This window comes from Ovis aries, chromosome 1 (assembly GCF_016772045.2).
Source record: "Ovis aries strain OAR_USU_Benz2616 breed Rambouillet chromosome 1, ARS-UI_Ramb_v3.0, whole genome shotgun sequence".
Taxonomy (NCBI): Eukaryota; Metazoa; Chordata; class Mammalia; order Artiodactyla; family Bovidae; genus Ovis; species Ovis aries.
Window position 1 is genome coordinate 200,803,910 of NC_056054.1, and position 20,257 is coordinate 200,824,166.

General features: G+C 44.3%; 1 protein-coding gene across 7 annotated transcripts in view; it reads left to right on the plus strand.

Moving 5' to 3' along the window:
• The window catches only part of MASP1 (MBL associated serine protease 1), a 66,632-nt gene that overhangs the window by 1,280 nt on the left and 45,095 nt on the right, over window positions 1-20,257 (plus strand). For all 7 annotated transcript variants that reach the window (XR_009601606.1, XM_060419467.1, XM_042233319.2 and 4 more), the window contains exon 2: window positions 4,933-5,164. Coding sequence is in view for 6 of the 7 variants with exons in the window: in XM_060419467.1 (XP_060275450.1) it covers window positions 4,933-5,164 (232 nt within the window). In the remaining variant the exon portion in view is untranslated. The remainder of the gene's footprint in view (window positions 1-4,932; window positions 5,165-20,257) is intronic.

Consider the following 20,257-nt stretch of genomic DNA (forward strand, 5'->3'; position numbering starts at 1 on the left):
GGAATGACAATTTGACTCATCTGTCCACTATTCAAGTCTTCACCCCGCCACCCAGGACCCCAGCCATACCAAACTATAGGGCCGATGATCAGTTCTGCCTTGGCATTTGCTCATCCCTCAACTCTCTTATTTCCCCTATTTCTAGAGCAGTGGTCCCCAGTCTTTTTGGTACCAGGGACCGGTTTCATGTAAGAAAATTTTCCAGAGATGGGGGAAGGAGAGAGGGGTTCAGGCAGTAATGCAGGCTACAGGGAGTGACAGATGAAGCTTTGCTCACTGGTCCACTGCTCACCTCCAGCTGCACAGCCCGGTTCCTAACAGGCGGCAGACTGGTACCAGTCCTCGGCCAGCCCACGGGTTGGGGACCGCTGTTCTACAAGACTTGATCATTCAAGCTTGCTCAAACATCACCTCCTCTTCCCTGCTCAGCTTCCCCAGAGTCAGCATCTTGCCCTTTGTGCTTTCTCTGTCCTTGGGAGTTATCTCTCTTAATATTATCATGCTGAAATGTTCACCACCTCCTCCAAGGCTGGATGTTCCTTAAGGAATAGGATCTGTGGCTTGTTCACCTTTGTATGCCTCGTACCTAGCATAATGTTTCATACATACAATCATTTCATTGCATACAATCAATACTGGCTGAATTGAATTCAGTTGTTCAACAGCAAAACTTCTCCTGGAAAAGTGCTCCACTAGAAGTCTCTAAGGAAATGGCGACCCACTCCAGTGTTCTTGCCTGGAGAATCCCAGGGACAGGGGAGCCTGATGGGCTGCCGTCTATGGGGTCACACAGAGTCGGACAGTCGGACACGACTGAAGCAACTTAGCAGCAGCAGCAGCAGAAGTCTCTAAAAGGTCTTGCCTCATACAGACACAACACTTCAGAGTTTGCAAAGCACTTGTATAGTCACTGTTTGCATCTGGTCTTCAGATTTTGGATGAGGTAAGGGTTTATGGAGACAAGAGGATAAAAGAGTTAAGCAACTTGCCCAAAGCCACACTGATGATCTTGAAAAAGCCCAGACCCAAATTTGGATCTTTGGGCTCCAAGTTTAGGACTTCTTTCTATAATATTGTGCCAGACTCTCAACCAAGTGTATTATTGTACATCAGCAGCTCTCAACCCTAGCTGCACATTAGAACAATTTATAGTACTTTTTAAAAAATGCCAATGACCAGGCCTCACTCCAGACCAATTAAACTAAAATCTGACCAATTAAACTAAATACTTTTGTATTAGAATTTTTTTTTTAATTTTCACATAAAGCTATGGGTTTTTAAAATTATTTTTCACAGGATTAATTGCTTTGGCCAGATGCCTGGGCATGATATGGGCATGGACCCAGCTTCCTCTGTGAGCTTTTGTTATTGCTGTTTTCTGTGGAAGCTAACTCACCATATGGCATTGGACGTGACGTGTCACCTCTTGGGGTATCCTTTTTGTCCTCTGTCAAGCAAGAGTGTCAAAGAGATCTGCACAAGCCTTTTCAACTCTTCTATCCCAAAACAGTCTTGGTGTTGCGTAGGCTGAAGTGAGGAGTGAATGGAAAGGATAGAAAGTGCTACTCGTACCACAACCATGGCTATATGCCGGCATTTTTTATGCATTCCTCAGAGCCTGCGCCTACAGTAGGGCTTATGAAATCCCGGCTTTATATATTACTTGTGACATTTCAAGCAAACGTAACTAAACTTTTTGATTAGTCGGAGAATAGATAGCAGGTGTCAGAATTTGTACAGCCGGTGCCTGGTGGATAAGAAGCCAAAAACACTCAGAGAGCGTGATGGGAAATGGAAGCCGCCACTTACATTCTTTGATTTGCAGCCCCGCAAGCAAGCAAGTGAGCATATGCTCAGGCTTATTATGTGAAAAGAGAGATTTGTTTCATATGTTTGAAACTGTTTTGAAATGCAAACAAAATAGAACAGAGTGCTTCACAGGCCTTCCTCCTACGCTGACCAGTTGCCTACTACACGTGGTCTGAGGCCTCTGAGGATAGATGGAGCCATCCACCTGGGCCAGCCCATGACAGAACTAGCAGCAGGAAGCTCAGGGACTCCTCCATGTGGTGTGGAAAAAGCAGAAGTGGAGAAAGCTGACCTTTCAGCCTTGCATAATCTGTTGCTATTGCAGGGAAGTCCAGTCTGGGAACCAAAGCTCATTCCAACCCCTGCTTTTCGGGAAGCAGCCTGATGGGGTAATAGTAACTAATGTTTAGCTAGGACTGGACAGTCGACAAAGTACTTACTCTCCAATCCTCCTTTACTGTGACAGCAGCCTCGGGGGGTGTCATTACTATGACACTTAATGAATGAAGAAGTTGAGAGGGAGACCTTACACGACTTCCCCAAGATGGGTTAGATGAATGAAGTAAAAGTCTGGACTGGAATCCTGCTCTTCCAACCCAAGACTAGTGCCCTCCCCTGCTCAAGAGGCACTTAACCAGAATTTCCAGCACAGGTTGGAAATATCAGTACATTTCCTCATTTCAAAGTAGGGCTGCCTGACCCCTGCAAGCCAGAGTTTTCAAATTTACCTTTCCTACTACTTCATCAGAGAGCTTGGACCCAAGCCTGCCTTTCTCTCTGCCTTAGAGGCCCTTCCTCCACAGATTGGCTTATAAAAATATTGACCCTGGCAATTGCATGAAAACATTTTGTTTCCTTAGTTGCATCTCCTGTGTTGCTATTGTAGGGGCCTTGGGAAAAAATTTACCTCTATTTTTCTTAATTGAAAAAATAGCACAAGGTCCTTCTAGACACATTTGAACATTTTACATACACAAAAGTAAAATTGAAAGCACTCATTTTTATTGAGTGTAATTTTATATTACCACTTCAGAGATAACCACTGTTAATACCCCTGCTGCTGCTAAGTCGCTTCAGTCATGTCCGACTCTGTGCGACCCCAGAGACGGCAGCCCACCAGGCTCCCCCATCCCTGGGATTCTCCAGGCAAGAACACTGGAGCGGGTTGCCGTTTCCTTCTCCAATGCATGAAAGTGAAAAGTGAAAGGGAAGTCACTCAGTCATGTCCAACTCTTCGCGACCCCACAGCCTACCAGGCTCCTCTGTCTATGGGATTTTCCAGGCAAGAGTAATGGAGTGGAGTGCCATTGCCTTCTCTGTTAATACCCCAGTGATACCCTTCTAGGCCTTTTTGCAGTTATGTATTTACCTTTTATGTAAATATTATATAAAATAGATAGATAATTTCATTGTGGTTATCTCATTGTGTTTATACACTCAAAAATTCATATATATGCATGTAGACACATATATGTATCTTTTTACTGGGCAGGGAGGGGTAGGTTAGGAGAAACAGCTTTCCAATTAGCCAAATTCTAACTATTAATGTTAAAATGCTGGTATAATTCCCCAGAACTTACTTTTTAGACTATATATTAATAACGCTCTGGCCCCCACATTCGTGCTTTACCTCACTCATTCATTCATCATCTATTATATACCAGGCTTTATATTGGGCCCTTTACATACATCATCCTTAATATTCACGTGAGCTGTGTAAATTAAAGACTATAATCTTCACTTTACATTTGAGGAAACCTAAATTCAGAGACTAATTCCCCAAGATTTCACAGCCAGTAAGGAAGTGAACTGGGATTTGAACCCAAATACACCTAACTTCAGGGCTGTGCCTAAAGCATTGCTCTAATTGGAACCATGTACAGGGAGCTGCAATCTGGAGTGAAGGATATTCCATGGTATCCTGGGAAGCTTTGAGTTGGAAGGTGGAGGATAAATGAGATGACCAGGTGAGGAATGATTGGGGCATGTGTGATGGAGTTGAGGCCTGGATGGGTGTGGCATGCTTCCAGAATGATCTGCCTCAGGCTGGTATGAGATGAAGCAAATCAGCGCTAGATCAAAAAGGGCTCATCAGCCAGCCCAGTAGCAGATGCTTTGCCCTGCAGGCACAGTGAAGCCACATGGACACGTCTGTGTTTTAGAAAATCAAATTTGGCAGAAGATTGCTAAATGGTATGAAATGGGGGCCAAGGAAATCAGTTAGGATTCAGTAGCAATAGTCTGGATAAGAACATTTAAATTAATTGACTGAGGAGAAACAGAAGGGTTTCCAAAACATAGGAATCAGCATAAGATTTAGGGGAAAATTGATGAGCCAGGTTTGAGATGTTTGAGTTCAAGGTCTTTGAGTCTTGCAGGGGAACAGTCTATTGGATGCCTTGGTTGTGCTGTACATTGACCATTAGGTTTTTGGCAAGCCTTGGACGTTCTGCCTCTATTGCATCAGCCACTTGGGTGTGTTCTGTTAAGTTTTAGTTGAATTTCCCATGCCCCTTATGCAACTCTTAACAGTCTAATATCTTGGATTCCTACAACTGGAAATAGATTGTAAGTTTTTTATCCTTTAATAAGAACACTTGTCAAAGAGGGGGGAAAACAACTTGTTTTGGTAATTTCTTCTTAATTCAAAATTTTCTATTTCTTGATTAATTTTGTTTAATTTGTTTAAGGTACTGCAGATCCCATCATTGAGTACAAGCCTTATCTCAATATTTCCATCTTACTATTACTTACTTTTTAGGAAACTGAATCAAGAGTTTATGATTCTTAAAATAAGCTGAGCTGAAGAAATTATATCAGCTTTTACTTAACTATGAAATTTATATTTTAAACCAAATAGCAATATGTCTCAGAGTCCCAAATATGATATTTTCTGGGAAAGTTTAATACTATTATTGAATCTTTAAAAGAGCACAACTGGGAGTAACCTTAGAAATCAAGTTACTATCCTTCAGTATTATACAGTGGATAAGCAAGGCCCATAAGGGAAAAATAATTACAGCAAGTCAGTGGTATGCTGCAAACTTGGCCTCCTGGCTGTTGATTTAGTTAAACGACAAGGACCGCTATCTGAGTGTGCGTGAATCCATTCCTGTCTTTCAGGTGGCTCCTTCTCTCTCATGCGCTGTGCTTCTCCTTGTTGAAGGCCTCAGCCCACATTGTGGAGCTTAACAATATGTTTGGCCAGATCCAGTCTCCTGGCTATCCGGACGCCTATCCAAGTGATTCAGAGGTGACTTGGAATATCACTGTCCCCGAGGGATTTCGAATCAAGCTCTACTTCATGCACTTCAACTTGGAATCTTCCTACCTTTGTGAATACGACTATGTGAAGGTGAGATCTGACGTTCCCTTACCGTGGCAGGTTCTCTACTGGAGGATCTGCTGGGAGTTAGAGGAACCTAGATGAATTAGATGCTGTGTTTGCCCCCCAGGCTGGCAGTCCAATGAGGGAGACATACAATATCATAGCATGATAAATGAAGGTTGCGGGTGGCACACTAGGAGCAGGTTGAGTAGGAAGACCTAGAAAAGATCTTAAGGGAAGATGAAATTGGCAAAGTGTTACTCAAATATAGCCTTCCCTTTTCCTTTCTGTTCTCAAAGTCTAACATTTCTGCTAACCTCTGCTCCAATGTCACCTTTAGTTCAACAAGCTAAAGAGACTCCAGAGTAAGCTATCATTATATCCAAAGCTGAGGCATTAGAAAGCATTGTCCAGTTCTCTAGGTAATGATCAAGATAATGAGAAGTATAGAGTATGTCACAGGGGAAATAAGAGGTGAGGTTGGAAGGTTGATTGGAGTGAGATCCTGAAGGGCTTTGAATGTAATGCTAAAGAGTTTAGATTTTATCAACAAAGAGTATAGGCAACAGAAGATGGAAGTGACGATGGATATAAAAAACAAAGGGAAGAGGAGCAGGAAATGATTACAGCATCAAACAATTTCTCAGAATTTAGAAAGTACCCATAGCAATGCCATAGATATGAAGCTATTCTCTTTTAACAGTGGAGCTAAAACAGGTCAAAGTACTTCTGAGAGATAACATATATTACAGTTGTATCTGGTTCAAAAAGAGGTGAAGACCTAGCTTAGAACCTACTTATAACCTCTCTCTGGCTTCCTGGAAAAGCTCTTATTAAACCACTAAAGCTGAAACTCTAGTACTTTGGCCACCTCATTCGAAGAGTTGACTCATTGGAAAAGACTTTGATGCTGGGAGGGATTGGGGGTAGGAGAAGAAGGGGACAACAGAGGATGAGATGGCTGGATGACATCACTGACTCTATGGACATGAGTCTGAGTGAACTCCGGGAGTTGGTGATGGACAGGGAGGCCTGGTGTGCTGAGATTCATGGGGTCGCAAAGAGTCGGACACGACTGAGCGACTGAACTGAATTGAACTGAACTGAGCATAGACTTCCTATATTTTTGGTATTAGTGTAGTTTCATTTTTGTACAGCCATAATTCAGTAAGAATTAACCTGGTATTAACCAGGATGTTAATACCACTTTGCTCACTTCCCCAGCAAAGAAGTGAGTTGGCAAGATGCTTACACTTATAATCTCATTCAACCTTTAAAACAATCCTATGAGATAGGTATTACTATCCCATTTACAGGCAAAGACACAACCCCAAGAAGGTGAAGCAACTCATCCAAGATTGTACAGCTAGTAAATGATGGATCAAGATTCCAAATCCATGTCTTATGACTTTCAATACTTCCTTCTTTTGGCTCCGCCAAACTGCTCACAAGCTGTACTCCACTGAGCCCTAGGATACTTCAGAGGTTGACAAGAGCACTGGGGTGGGGGCCGGGGAAGCCTGGTAACTGGGGCTGTGAACTCCTACCCTGATTAACTCATTTTGAATGGTGAGTGTTGCTGATTACATATGTTGGATATGCATCAAGTATCCCATTTAAAGCAAGTTTTCTGTGACTGAAAACTTTCTAAAATTGGTCCTCCATGGCACAGTTTTTCAATTTTAGCACTATTGACATTTTGAGCCAGATAAGTATTTGCCGAAGAAAGCTATTCTGCAAATTATAGGATTTTTAGCAGCATCCCTGGCTTCACTTACTGGATGTCAATAGCACTCGCATTCCAGTTGTGACAACCAAAAATGCCTCCAGCAGTTATCAGCAGCCCCAGAGGAGCAAAAGCTCCACATGTGAGAACCACTGCTCTCTGTCCTGCTGCCCATCTTTGAACGTCCTGTGCTAGGAACTGTGAGAATTTAAGGACCCAGAAATCTAGTCCATTAGCGAAAGAGCTGATCCTAGAAAAAGAGCCATTGCACCAGGTGGAAAAGAGTAATGATGATAAAAGATTGACAAAGAAAGAATGAGAAATGTTGAAACTATCTGCTCTCAGAGATGATGTGGCTTGGTAATCTAGACCGAATACAGCTTCTATAAATCCATTACAAATGGAGCCAACTTCTCAGAGTCACAAGGATCAAACAGGGAATATTCACCAAGGCCCTAAGTGTTCATCATAGTAAACTGAAATTTCCAACAAACAGGATAGTTATGTCTTCTAAGATAAAATCTAGCCTCTGGAAGAACCAAACTCCAGGATCCCAGATGTACTATGGGTAAGGGGCATTTGGTTAGCAGAATCCCCCAGCCCATTCCCCTAGCTAATGCTGACTGTACCACCATTGTATTCTCAGATATTTAGGTTGGAGAGCAAACTTAGCAGAAGGAAAATGACCAAACATTGGCTTAATACGAGAGTAAATTCCATTGATTTAGACAAGGCTAGATGTGAACTTCCTAACTGCTTTTTATCTACTTTCAAACATGTCAAACATCTAGAAATTTTGCCAGTGGAAACATTTGCCTTTATTAGTACTTGAGGCCTCAAGATCACAGAAATGGCAATTTTTTTTTCTTTAGCTGTGACATGACTTTTTTTCATTATTTCCCATCCCTCCACTGCAAGAATTCACTCTCAATTCATTTGCAAGTTTTTTTTCTAACAAGTTTTCCCCTTATTGAGACAGAGGTCAAGTCTGACCTTGTTAGGACACCTTTGGGGCTTTCCTGGTGGCTCAGCTGGTAAAGAATCTGCCTTTAGTACAGGAGGCCTGGGTTCGATCTCTGGATTGGGAAAACCACCTGGAGGAGGGCATGTCAACACATTCCAGTATTCTTGCCTGGAGAATCCCCATGGACAGAGGAGCCTGGTGGCCTGTAGTCCATGGGGTCGCAAAGAGTAGAACACAAGTGAGTGACTAAGCACAGCACGGCCCGGGACTCCATCACCAAGATGATAAACACACCCTAGAGGACGCAACCCATTCCGTTGCTCCCAAATAAGTGGATTCTCCTGACAAGATAGATTAAGGATTTGACATTGGCTATTTTGTAATGGAAACACACACACACACACACACACACACACACACACTGTACTTTTCAAGGGCCGCAGTAGAATATGAAGACCTCTTCTGACCCTGACTTAGGGACACTGGAGTACATTTAGACCCAAAGCTTGGCTTTTCTGGCTGGAGAATATTTTGGAAGTTAATTGATGATTTCTATCCAGGGTGATATGGCACCTTCCTGAAAATTCAAGGAGATGGGACTAGGCCCTCTGGAAGGGCAGCATGCTCTGGGTCCTTGCCTGGAGTTTGGGAACTTCCTGTCCTGGCCCCAGATCTGCCACTAACTCCCAAATGATCTGGAGTGGACAAGACAATCTTTTAGCACTCTCTGCTCCAAAATTAGACCTCTGAGCATAGCAAAGAATCAGTCTAGGTGAGACAACACAGAGTTTGAGCCACCTATCTGAAGTACCCGACAGTTTCCCAATTTCTTTAGAAGAAGAGATTAACATATTGGACAGAGAGGTATTTCTTTCCTCGGGCTTGCACAGCTCACTTCCTTTCAGAATGCTGTCCAGCACCATCACTGGCCCCTCTTCAGAGGTTTTAGCAGCCATGGGGCCTGAGTAGGCCTTTCTTCACAGGACACTGCACCCTGATCGGCTGTCAACTGATGCTCACGTGGAGACAGGCCCAGTGCCCTTGCTCACACACCCCTGGCAGAGTTCCCCTCCTAGACTCAAGAACTTATGGGATGTCAGACTGCAGAGGGCCACTGGAGACCCACTTAGACCCACATTGTTGTTATTGTTTTTCAAATACTTTCTCCCCAGTGGAAGTTTTTCTCCTTAGAAATCTTCTAGTAGTACTGATTCAGGAAACAGAAGTGGGGCTGTTGGGGCTGAAGGTGGCTCAGAAGCTCACTCTGGTCATTTAGTCTCCTTGGTCCCCCTGAAGGTCACAGCTTGTAGGAATTACAGTTTGTGTGCATGCGTGGGCACATGCTAGATTGCTTCAGTTGTATCAGACTCTTTGCAACTCTACGGATTGTAGCTCTCCAGGCACTTCTGTCCATGGGATTTCCCAGGCAAGAATACTGGAGTGGGTTGCCCTGCCCTCCTCTAAGGGATCTTCCCAACTCAGGGATTGAACCCTTGTCTCTTACATCTCCTGCACTAGCAGGCAGGTTCTCTATGACTAGCGCTACCTGAAAGTGAAAGCGAAGGTCGCTCAGTCGTGTCCGACTCTTTGAGACCTCATCAACTATACAGTCCATGGAATTCTCCAGGCCAGAATACTGGAGTGGGTAGCCTTTCCCTTCTCCAGGGGATCTTTCCAACCCAGGGATTAGACTCAGGTCTCCCGTATTGTGAGTAGATTCTTTACCAGCTGAGCCACAAGGGAAGTCCAAGAATACTAGAGTGGGTAGCTCATCCCTTCTCCAGTGGATCTTCCCAACTCAGGAACTGAACCAGGGTCTCCTGCATTGCAGGTGGATTCTTTACCAATTGAACTATCAGGGAAGCCCAACTGGGAAGCCCCAATTACAGCTTAAATACTCCCTAAGTTCTCAATTCAGGTACAAGACTAGTATTTCCATCTGAGAACTCAGAAATTTCAAACCCAGAAGTCTTCCACATATAGTTGAAATCCACTGAATTTTTCAAATTGCATACTCTTCCTAACCCTCTACCCCCAGGATATGTGGGTTTTCTGGCTATGAATGAGAAAGAGGCTCTTCCCTTCTTGTCTGAATGAAGCATGAGCATGCTGGCTTTATCACCCTTAGATAAGTCAATATCCCTTTACAAAATTTTGTTCTTTCATTTGTTCCGTGAAGAGTGAGATGAGATGATCCCTAAGGCCCCTAAAATTCCAGACTTTTAATCTTAATTCTCCTTTCCAGGGCTGTCCAGATGACCTCACTAAATCCTCATTATCATAGGTAGGATAATGCTAGAAAATAGTAATAATACGGTACAACAGCCACTTCTCCAAGTTCCAGCACTCCGGTAAGAGACCATAGTCTGCTGGAGTTGCCTTAGTGACATGTCATTTAAAGAGAACTTGTAAATATATCATTCTAGTGCTGTTTTTTTTTTCCCAAGGAACTTTGCATATCACACATTTCCTTCCAGTGAAATAATACTCCTGTTATTAATACCTGAGGTATTATTAATACCTGAGGATCTTTCACTCTGTGACTGAATTCCCCTGGCAGGCCTGGGAGTGGGTTTAAAGGACCCTCCAGTTCACAGGAATCCTTTCTGCCCAGCCACAGTTCCACAGACTGCCCTTCCCATCCTGGCCCATCAGGGTCATGATGACGGAATTGCTGACACTGCACATCAGCAGCTTGAAGAAGAGCAGGACCCGGAGGCTGTGGTCCAGATACTCACACATCATGAAAATTCCTCTCCAGACTAATCTCCTGCAGTCCTTGGTCTTCAAGGCTCATGAGCATCTGCACGACAGTATTTGCCTCCTTGGAATGCGGCTGCAATGTATGGACTCCTGCAGTGCACAGACAGGCATAGGAGTCACATCTGGTTAATGCCGCAGGCCAGGGGCAGAGCACAGACATGGGCCAGGCAACAGGAGGCCTGGATTCTTGTGGCCATTCTCTATAACTAAGAGACCCTGGGCAAGGGATTCCTCTCTCACAAACAGGGAGTTAAGCCACATGGTCTCTAAGGCTCATCTAGCCCTGATATTCTATGTATCAAAGACCCCAGGAATCATGGTTCAACTTCATGATCATCACGCTGAAGCCCAGGGAAGGGCAATTCTTGGGCCAAGGTCACACTGGGACCAGAATTTATATCTCAAAACATTCAGTCTTTTTTCCTTTAAAAATATTAAGTCACAGTGAAATCCCCCATCATATGGATGCTTATACTTTGAAGTGTAATGTAATGCAAGTGTTGTACGGATGTGAGAGTTGGACTATAAAGAAAGTTGAGCGCCGAAAAATTGATGCTTTTGAACTGTGGTGTTGGAGAAGACTCTTGAGAGTCCCTTGGACAGCAAGGAGATCCAACGAGTCCATCCTAAAGGAAATCAGTCCTGAATGATTCATTGGAAGGACTGATGCTGAAACTGAAACTCCAATACTTTGGCCATCTAATGCGAAGAGCTGACTCATTTGAAAAGACCCTGATGCCAGGAAAGATTGAGGGCAGGAGGAGAAGGGGATGACAGAGGATGAGATGGTTGGATGGCATCACCGACTCAATGGACATGAGTTTGGGTAAGCTCCTGGACTTGGTGATGGACAGAGAGGCCTGGCATGCTGCAGTTCATGGGGTCGCAAAGAGTCGGGCACAACTGAGTGACCGAACTGAACTGAAGGCGAGTGTTGTCTATAATCAAACTTAATCTCTTAAATACACTAGGGCACTGTCTTTTAGAATGTCCAGAAGAGACTTTTTTTCAGAAATGCAACCAATTATGGTTCCTTTAATTGAGCATCAGGTGAAGTAACTGATTTGTGCTGAGAAAGGAGCCCTGGAGCTATACTTACTGCAAAAGGTACTCAGAAATCAGAACCACCAAGGGAACAGCAGATTCACACATCCTATTTTCAAGTTCACTTCATGGCATCTGTTCATTGGAAAAGGAGATTAAAACCCCACATTTGGCTTTCATTCTCTTTCTCTCTTTTTCCTTCTCCTGTTGAATGCATACAACTCAACTGGCAACTGTTAAATGCTCTTATGATGTAACACCATTTTTTCTCCCCTTAATCTTATATTCTTGATATTTTCAACATTTTTTCCCATTCTCTTCACTTTAGCCCCTTAGTCCCAATTCTTGTTGTTCTCACCTAGTTTATTATAACAGCCTCCTAAATGTCTGCCAGCGGTCAGTCTCTCCCCATCCGATCCGCCGGTACACGTGTCCAGAGAGATGTTCTTAAACATGCTTTGATTGTGCCATCCTCAAAACCTTTCAACGGCTCCCCACTGTCTATGGAATGAAGTCCAAGAATTCTATTGAAATCCTACTGTAAGTTGGACACTCCACCAAGGACGGGGCCCATGAAGATGAGTAAAACAGTACCTGCCCTATAGGAACTCACAATAGTATATCATGAGACAAGTATATAATTAATGAGCTAAAGCTGGGAAGAGGAACACAAGAGTGTGAGGCAGTATATATGCTGTAAAGTGGTCATTTCTGGAGGTTCAAAAAAGGCTTTGGAAATGGTTGATGTTTGAGATAAGTCTTGAAGGATAAATAGGAATTTAACAATTTCTATTTAACAATTCCCTAAATGCCTTGATCTCCCTAAGCATTGGTTTTGTGATTATACCAAAAAAAAAAAAAAAAAAGACAATAATACAATACCTTCCTTGAAGGTTATATGAGGATTTAAGCGAAATGATAGCTGTGAGTGGAATCAATACTGTGAAAAGGCAAACATTTTCAATGGTTTGGAGATCAGGGTCTAGAGCCAGTCAGACCTAGAGTCAGGTCCTATCTTCACTACTTATGGAAAAATAGGGATAACAATAATGCCTGTCTCCTGGGCTTATTATTGTGAATGCCAAGTGAGGCAAATGCTGTATCTGCATGTGTCCAGTGCCTATGGAATGAGCTCAGTAAGTATTATTTCAGTGGTGATGATGGCAAGGGTGTGAGTACTGAAGCGCCAGCTGATATTACTGGATGCTCAGTGAGTGTCAGCTTCCTCATCTCCTCTAACACTAACTGGTTGCCTATGACCTTGCTCAAGTCACTGAGTTTCTCAACTATGGGAAAGTACTTTGAATGGACTGATCAAATGCAAGAGGCTGTTTATTTCTGTTGTGTATTCACCTTGTAGTGACACAAGTGTATGGCAATGTCAACTAAAAAATATAATTACAACCTGAAAGTAGAGAGCTGTTTTCTTTGGTGGGAATGTTTAGGACTCCAAGCCCCAGTAGCTCTGAAAAAACTGTTCCAAGGAGGACAGAGGGGGAGTCCAACTATATACTGGTTTGCAACAAACGGAGCAGACAATCTGAACATCAAAGATCAGATTTCAAGCTAAGGAATTTAGTGTTCTGTGTCTGGGAAGATACAAGCTTCTGGGCTCAGTGAATTCGTTCCCTTCATATGCACCTCTGCTCTGGCGGGGGCGGGGAGGGGGTGTGTGGGGTGTGGGCAGCACAAACCCTGTTTTGTTGTTCACCTTAAAGAGTGGCAGATGGCTGCTTCTTGCATTCCCCCAGCTCCTTAGCAATCATGGTAGAGGGTTGACAGCATCTGTTGGATGCCAGTTTTGGGAGCCCTCATTCACATTCGGAGGCCAGAAATCAACAATGGCTATGATATTTCCTGTTTATTGTTATGGCAGGAGATATCTTCATTTCACAGCACTTTCTAATCTGTTACCTTCTTTGATGCTCATGGACTAGGGAGAGTCAGAATTATTACTCCTAATTTACAGGAAAGGATGCTGAGCATCAAGAGCTTAACTGCATTCGTCTAGGACTTTATAGCAAAGCCAGGTCTCAATCCCTGGTCTTCTTACTCCCAAGTTAACATTGAGTCTCTCTGTTTGGCCCTTCTCAGAACAGGTTTTATCCTGAATGGAGTATCAGGATTTTGTATATGCTTCCTGAGTTATAAGAGAAATTTAGTAAAATTGCGTAAAACTGTGGGACCTTGAGGGCCCCTGTGTTGTCTCAGTTCAGTTCAGTCGCTCAGTCATGTCCGACTCTTTGAGACCCCATGAATCACAGCACACCAGGCCTCCCTGTCCATCACCAACTCCCGGAGTTCACTCAGACTCACGTCCATCGAGTCAGTGATGCTATCCAGCCATCTCATCCTCTGTCGTCCCCTTCTCCTGCCCCCAATCCCTCCCAGCATCAGAATCTTTTCCAATGAGTCAACTCTTCGCATGAGGTGGCCAAAGTACTGGAGTTTTAGCTTTAGCATCATTCCCTCCAAAGAAATCCCAGGGCTGATCTCCTTCAGAATGGACTGGTTGGATCTCCTTGCAGTCCAAGGGACTCTCAAGAGTCTTCTCCAACACCACAGTTCAAAAGCATCAATTTTTCGGTGCTCAACTTTCTTTATAGTCCAACTCTCACATCCATACATGACCACAGGAAAAACCATAGCCTTGATTAGACGGACCTTAGTCGGCAAAGTAACGTCTCTGCTTTTGAATATGCTATCTAGGTTGGTCATAACTTTGTTAAAGAATTTTTTCTCTTATCCTGACTTTGTGAGGAAAAAAATATTTTATAAAAATAAGAGGAAATGGAGTCTGTGCTATGAAGGATGGAAAGTGTTTGATTTATCTGTTTGCGGTACACAAGTTCTAATAGTAAACTCAAGGTCATTGCATGGACCGTCAGCCTCATGAGCTCAGGGCCTGTTTCTGTGTTTGTTTCTTGTAGTGGGGGGCAGAACAGGAAAAAGCATGGGTCTCCTGGTGGTGAGCATAAAGGAAAGGGCTCTGGTTTACAGATGAGCCACTGACTCCTGATGAGACATTGGCAAGTCACCTGTCTGTTCTCAGCCTCAGTTTCTCCATCTGCTCAATGAGGAAATTGGACTGGCTCGCCTCTCCCAGTCCTTCCAGTCCTGATTCTCCTTTCCCAAGCCTCGCTGGGTCAGTCTGCATCCTGCTGCATAATTGAGATAAGTCCCTCCCATGGCCCTGCTCCAAGACTGAGTCCTCTGACCCCCAGCTCCTAATTTCTGTACAGTGCTCTGTGTTTACTCTGAACATGCCCTCGACCTTCAACTGTGATGCAGCTCTGCTCATTCTCTGGGAGTAGACAGGAAGCCTTGCTTCTGAAGGAAAAGAAGAACGAGCAAATGTTTCTCATGAATTTCAATGGTATTCCCTAGTGGAATTCCTCCACTCCAGAGATACCCAGTTCCCAAATCCATTCTAGTTGATTCAGAACAATCAAGAAGTGAAAATGAGCTTCAGAAACAGTGTGATAAAGGCTTATTTTATGCAGGAGATGCAAGCAGCACAGCCTTGGGAGTGATGAAAAACAGGAGGACGGTCCCAGCTCTGAGGCAGAGAATGTGCGCAAGAGTGAGGTGGAATGCTCTGGAGTGCCCTGGTGTGCAAATCTGTGGGTGTAAGTGTACACAGGCTGCTCTCAGACACACCTTAGTACAAAGCAGAGCATGAATTTACTTTGGTGTGCTCATACAAGAAGGGAATGGGAAGTATTCATTTATTCAATAAATCTTCATTGAATGCCTACCATTTACTAGCACTTGGAGTATAGCAGTAATTAAGACAGAAAAGTTTATTGGCACTGCTTACATTACACTGGGGGGAACAGACAATAAACGCTAAACAAAATTCAAAGCTAATTATATAATGAGTAGTAAGATATGGAAAAGGAAATGGCAACCCAACTCTAATATTCTTGCCTGGGAAATTCCATGGACAGAGGAGCCTGGTGGGCTATATAGTCCATGGGGTCAGGAAGAGTTGGACCTTAATTAGCAATTAAACCACCACCACCACCAGTAAGGTAATAGGCAAAGAAATGAAATAGAGCAGGGTAAAGAAGTGTGGGTGTTACGATTGAAATGTGTTGGTCAAGGCAGTCCTAGATGAAAGGGTGACATTTGAGCAAAGATGAAGAGACGGAGGAAGTCGGCCATGTGGCTTTCAGGGAAAAGCTCTCAACCAGAGAACAGCCAAGACTTTAGAGGGAAAATGCCTAGTGTATTTGAAGAATGGCAAGGAAGGCTGGCTTCCCTGATATCTCAGTTGGTAAAGAATCTGCCTGCAATGCAGGAGACCCCAGTTCGATTCCTGAGTCTGGAAGATCCACTGGAGAAGGAATAGGCTACCCACTCCAGTATTCTTGGGCTTCCCTTGTGGCTCAGCTGGTAAAGAATTCTCCTGCAATGTGGGAGACCTGGGTTCGATCCCTGGGTTGGGAAGATCCCCCGGAGAAAGGAAAGGCTACCCACTCCAGTATTCTGGTCTGGAGAATTCCATGGACTATATAGTCCATGGGCTTGCAGAGAGTTGGACACAACTGAGTGACTTTCACTTTCAAGGAAGGTTGTGTGGCTGGAGCACAAGGGAGAAGGGTAGAAGATGAAGACAGAGGTATAGATGGGAGCTGGATTGCCACGGGGCCTGGGAAATAAAGGCCCTGCTGAATGCTCACAGGCAATGGCAGACTTTACTAGCTGCTTTTCTGCCCATGTGTCATTTGACCTCCTGACTCTTAGAGGATAGAAGGAAGTTCCACCTAGTATGTTTGTAAAACTGAGCTGGAACCCAGTAGTGTGCTTATCATAATCAGCAACTGGATCTGGACTGGGGGTGGACTAGGAGGGCAGACAGGAGCCCACTCTTCATCACTCCAATATTCTAGAAGTAAGTAAACTCAACTGCAGAGATAATGGTAAAATTTTAGAATTGTTCGGAGGTGATGAGTTTTTACATAATTTATTTCTTTTTAATACAATTTATTTAACTGTAAGTTTATAAAACTGAATCTTTCATAATGGCTATGTCTAACAAAAGCATAGCAAAAATCCCTGAGAAGTGACAGCTGGTCCCTATAGGTTGATACAAGCCAGCTCCAGGGCACGTGCTGGGGAGAGTTTGAAATAACACATATGAGTGGTAGGGTGGTGGCCAGAACCCAGGTCATTAGGGATCTTAAAATTTTCCCTGCGAAGATTTGAGGATGCACTTTCAGACGGTGCAGGGCAGAGTCCAGGCGATATTAGAGGGACACACCAGCTCACACATTCCTGGAAAGTGCCTGGCGACGCTGGCCCGCGGCAGATCCCTTCTCTCTGCTAGGCACTTATTTAATCACTGCTTTCACCCCAGTGCTGACTGCGACTGACTTGGAGCCAGGCTGCCTCTGCCACAGAAGAACACAACAAGGCTTTGTTTTTGCCTGTCCCCAGGCTATTTTCCTGCCCCTGAACCACTTGGGGCTCAGCCTCCCAGTCCCAAAGGAGATTTGCATGTGAATAGGCCTGTCTCTGAAGTCACAGAAGCGGTGTGTGGAGAGCCTAGGCCAATGAGGGTAAAGTCCTTCCTGGCCCCCCTTCCCAGCCATGACTCCCAGACGCTTCATCCCACACCCCCAGCCCTGCCACACTGAGATGCCAGGCACCACCAGTTTCCCACCTGCGGGATGCCTGCTTCCCACGCTGGAGGTTACTCCTCCCCAGCCAGCTCTTTCTTCTCCCCACACTCTGCTGCCTGGAGACCATCTCCTTTTCTGCCCAGGGCCCTCCTGGCAAATGGGCAATCCTTCCTGGTAGCAGTGGAATTCCTGGATTCCAAGGACCTGCCAGCGGGTCTAGGCCCTCACACTGTTAGTGGCGTCCAGTATTGATGTCCAGTATTTGTATGTGCACAGTATATATCTTGCTAGGGTTAGGGCATTCCCCCAGCTCAGTTAAGAGGTTCTTACTTGAACTAACAAATACATAAAAACACTTTACTGGGACTCTCCATAGAGCTGGGCCTTGACAGTGGCTTCACCATTATGTGGCCATGTGACTTTCAACCAGGTACTTTACTTCTTTGAGCTCAGTTTCCTCATCTAAGAGAAGAAAAAGATAGCCTTTAATATCCTTTCTATCTCTGATCTGCTATGGTCTTGTGATTCCAGTTATTGAACCAGGGCTGACTCATGTCAGGACATTTAGGTTTTGTCTTAGGTGGACTACTCCCAGGCTATGTGACCTTGGAGATTCATGTCACCGGTCCGGTTTGGAAACTGCTGTCTACCTGAAGTGCATTCACTACAAGACTACCTAAAGATGGTTGAAAATGCCCTGTCAACTGGAAATTCCACATGGAAAGTGGGGGTGGATTATTTCTATTCCTACTACCACTATTACTGCTAGTGGGCTTCCCCAATAGCTCAGCAGGTAAAGAATCTGCCTAGAAAAGCAGGAGACATAGGAGATGTGGGTTTGATCCCCAGGTCAGGAAAATCCTCTGGAGGAGGAAATGGTAACCCACTCCAGTATTCTTGCTGGGATAATCCCATAGACAGAGGAACCTGTTGGGCTACAGTCCACAAAGTTGCGAAGAGATGGACACAGCTAAGGGACTAAGCACGCACTACTAGTAGTACTTTAATTATTATTATCATTATTATTTTATAGCCAAATTACTCGGTCAAGACTGAAGCAACAACCTACAGCCCCTCTCAAATATGGCCAACTTGAGTCTTAACCACACCAGCTGTGCTCTTTTTACTTATGTGGCTTTCAAGAACTTCTGAAATGCAACACATATACACATCTCCTTTTTGTTTTTTTAGTCCCAGGTTCTTGTCTAGCATCTGGTACTTTTAATTTGCTCCTTCTCATGGTCTTTGGGCTTCCCTGGTGGCTCAGCTGGGAAAGAATCTGCCTGTAGTACGGGAGACCTGGGTTTGATCCCTGGATTGGGAAGATCCCCTGGAGAAAGGAAAGGTTATCCACCCCAGTATTCCAACCTGGAGAATTCCATTAACTGTATATAGCTCATGGGCTCACAAAGAGTCAGACATGACTGAGTGACTTTCACTTTCACTTTCATGATCTTTAACTGCAGTTTGGGCAGCTGAGTAAAGTAGTAACATTGGGCTGTTGCCCCTGGCCCAGTCCCTGGAATCAGGAGTTCTGGGTCCAGAGCTGTCACTGAAACACTGGCCTAAATTCACACACCTAGAGAAATCCTTTGAAACCCAGGAAAGTAAGGGGAAGGTTTCTGGACTTATTATTATTCTCTTGTGGGTGAAAGCTGTCAGAGATCCTTTAAATTACTCTGGTCCGCTCATATAAAATTAGGAAAATATCTTCACCATGTCACCCACCTCCCAGGACCGTTAGGAAGCTTGTAAAATGCAGAGTTAAAGAGACCTAAGGTGCCACCTGTCAGATGAGGAGGCTGTGTGGCGAGGGCTCCCTCGGTTCCCTCCCCACCCCATTAACCTGTGATCTGGGACCTCATGAAAAGAGAGGTCTGTGTTGCTGGCTCCAGAGAGGTTAGGAATGAAGGAGTGGAACCAGAAAACAAGGCCTCCAGGAATGGTTTCAATCTCTTAATTCTTCTTCAAATGTGTGAAATTACCCACACTCCACTCATCTGGGAGTCCAGAAAGATGTCACCTCAGTTGGCTCAATCTTGCTGCTAAGTCACTTCAGTCGTGTCCGACTCTGTGCGACCCCATGGACGGCAGCCCACCAGGCTCCCCCGTCCCTGGGATTCTCCAGGCAAGAACACTGGAGTGGGTTGCCATTTCCTTCTCCAATGCGTGAAAGTGAAAAGTGAAAGTGAAGTCGCTCAGTTGTGTCCAACCCTCAGCGACCCCATGGACTGCAGCCTTCCAGGCTCTTCCATCCGTGGGATTTTCCAGGCAAGAGTACTGGAGTGGGGTGCCATTGCCTTCTCCAGGCTCAATCTTAGTGCTCTTGTTTTTCCCTCTGATTTACTAAGTGCTGACCATATTTCAGATAACTATCTTCATAGTTTACATATATGTTCACCAAGTCCTCTGATTTAAAATACTATTATTTTCACTATTTTACAAATGAGGGAAAACCTATTTACAGACCATTTTCAATTTGTAGGGCTGTCATAATACATTACCATTAACCTAGTGGTTTATTCATTTAATTATAAATAAATATATAGCGATTTCTTCTGTCACAGTTCTGGAGGCCAGAAGTCTGAAATTAAGGTGTCAATGGAGCCATGTGACCTCTGAAGGCAATCAGTACACTCTCTGAATATCTGCCTAAATTAAGCCTGAATAGCTCTTCAAGGGCCCAGAGAAGATGTCAAAGGGGCTCAAGGATGTAGCTTGGGAACATTGACCAGCAAATCTCTGAGGTATTTGGACTTATATCACAGCCTTTTTGAAAAAAAAAGAAAAAAAAGAAAATGAGGTAGAGTTGATATACAGTTGTAGTTCAGTCGCTCACTCGTGTCCAACTCTTTGCGACCCCCAAAACTGCAGCACGCCAGGCCTCCCTGTCCTTCACCATCTCCTGGAGCTTGCTCAAACTCATGTCCATTGCATCGGTGATGCCTTCCAACCACCTCATCCTCTGTCACCCTGTACTCCTCCTTCTTTCAATC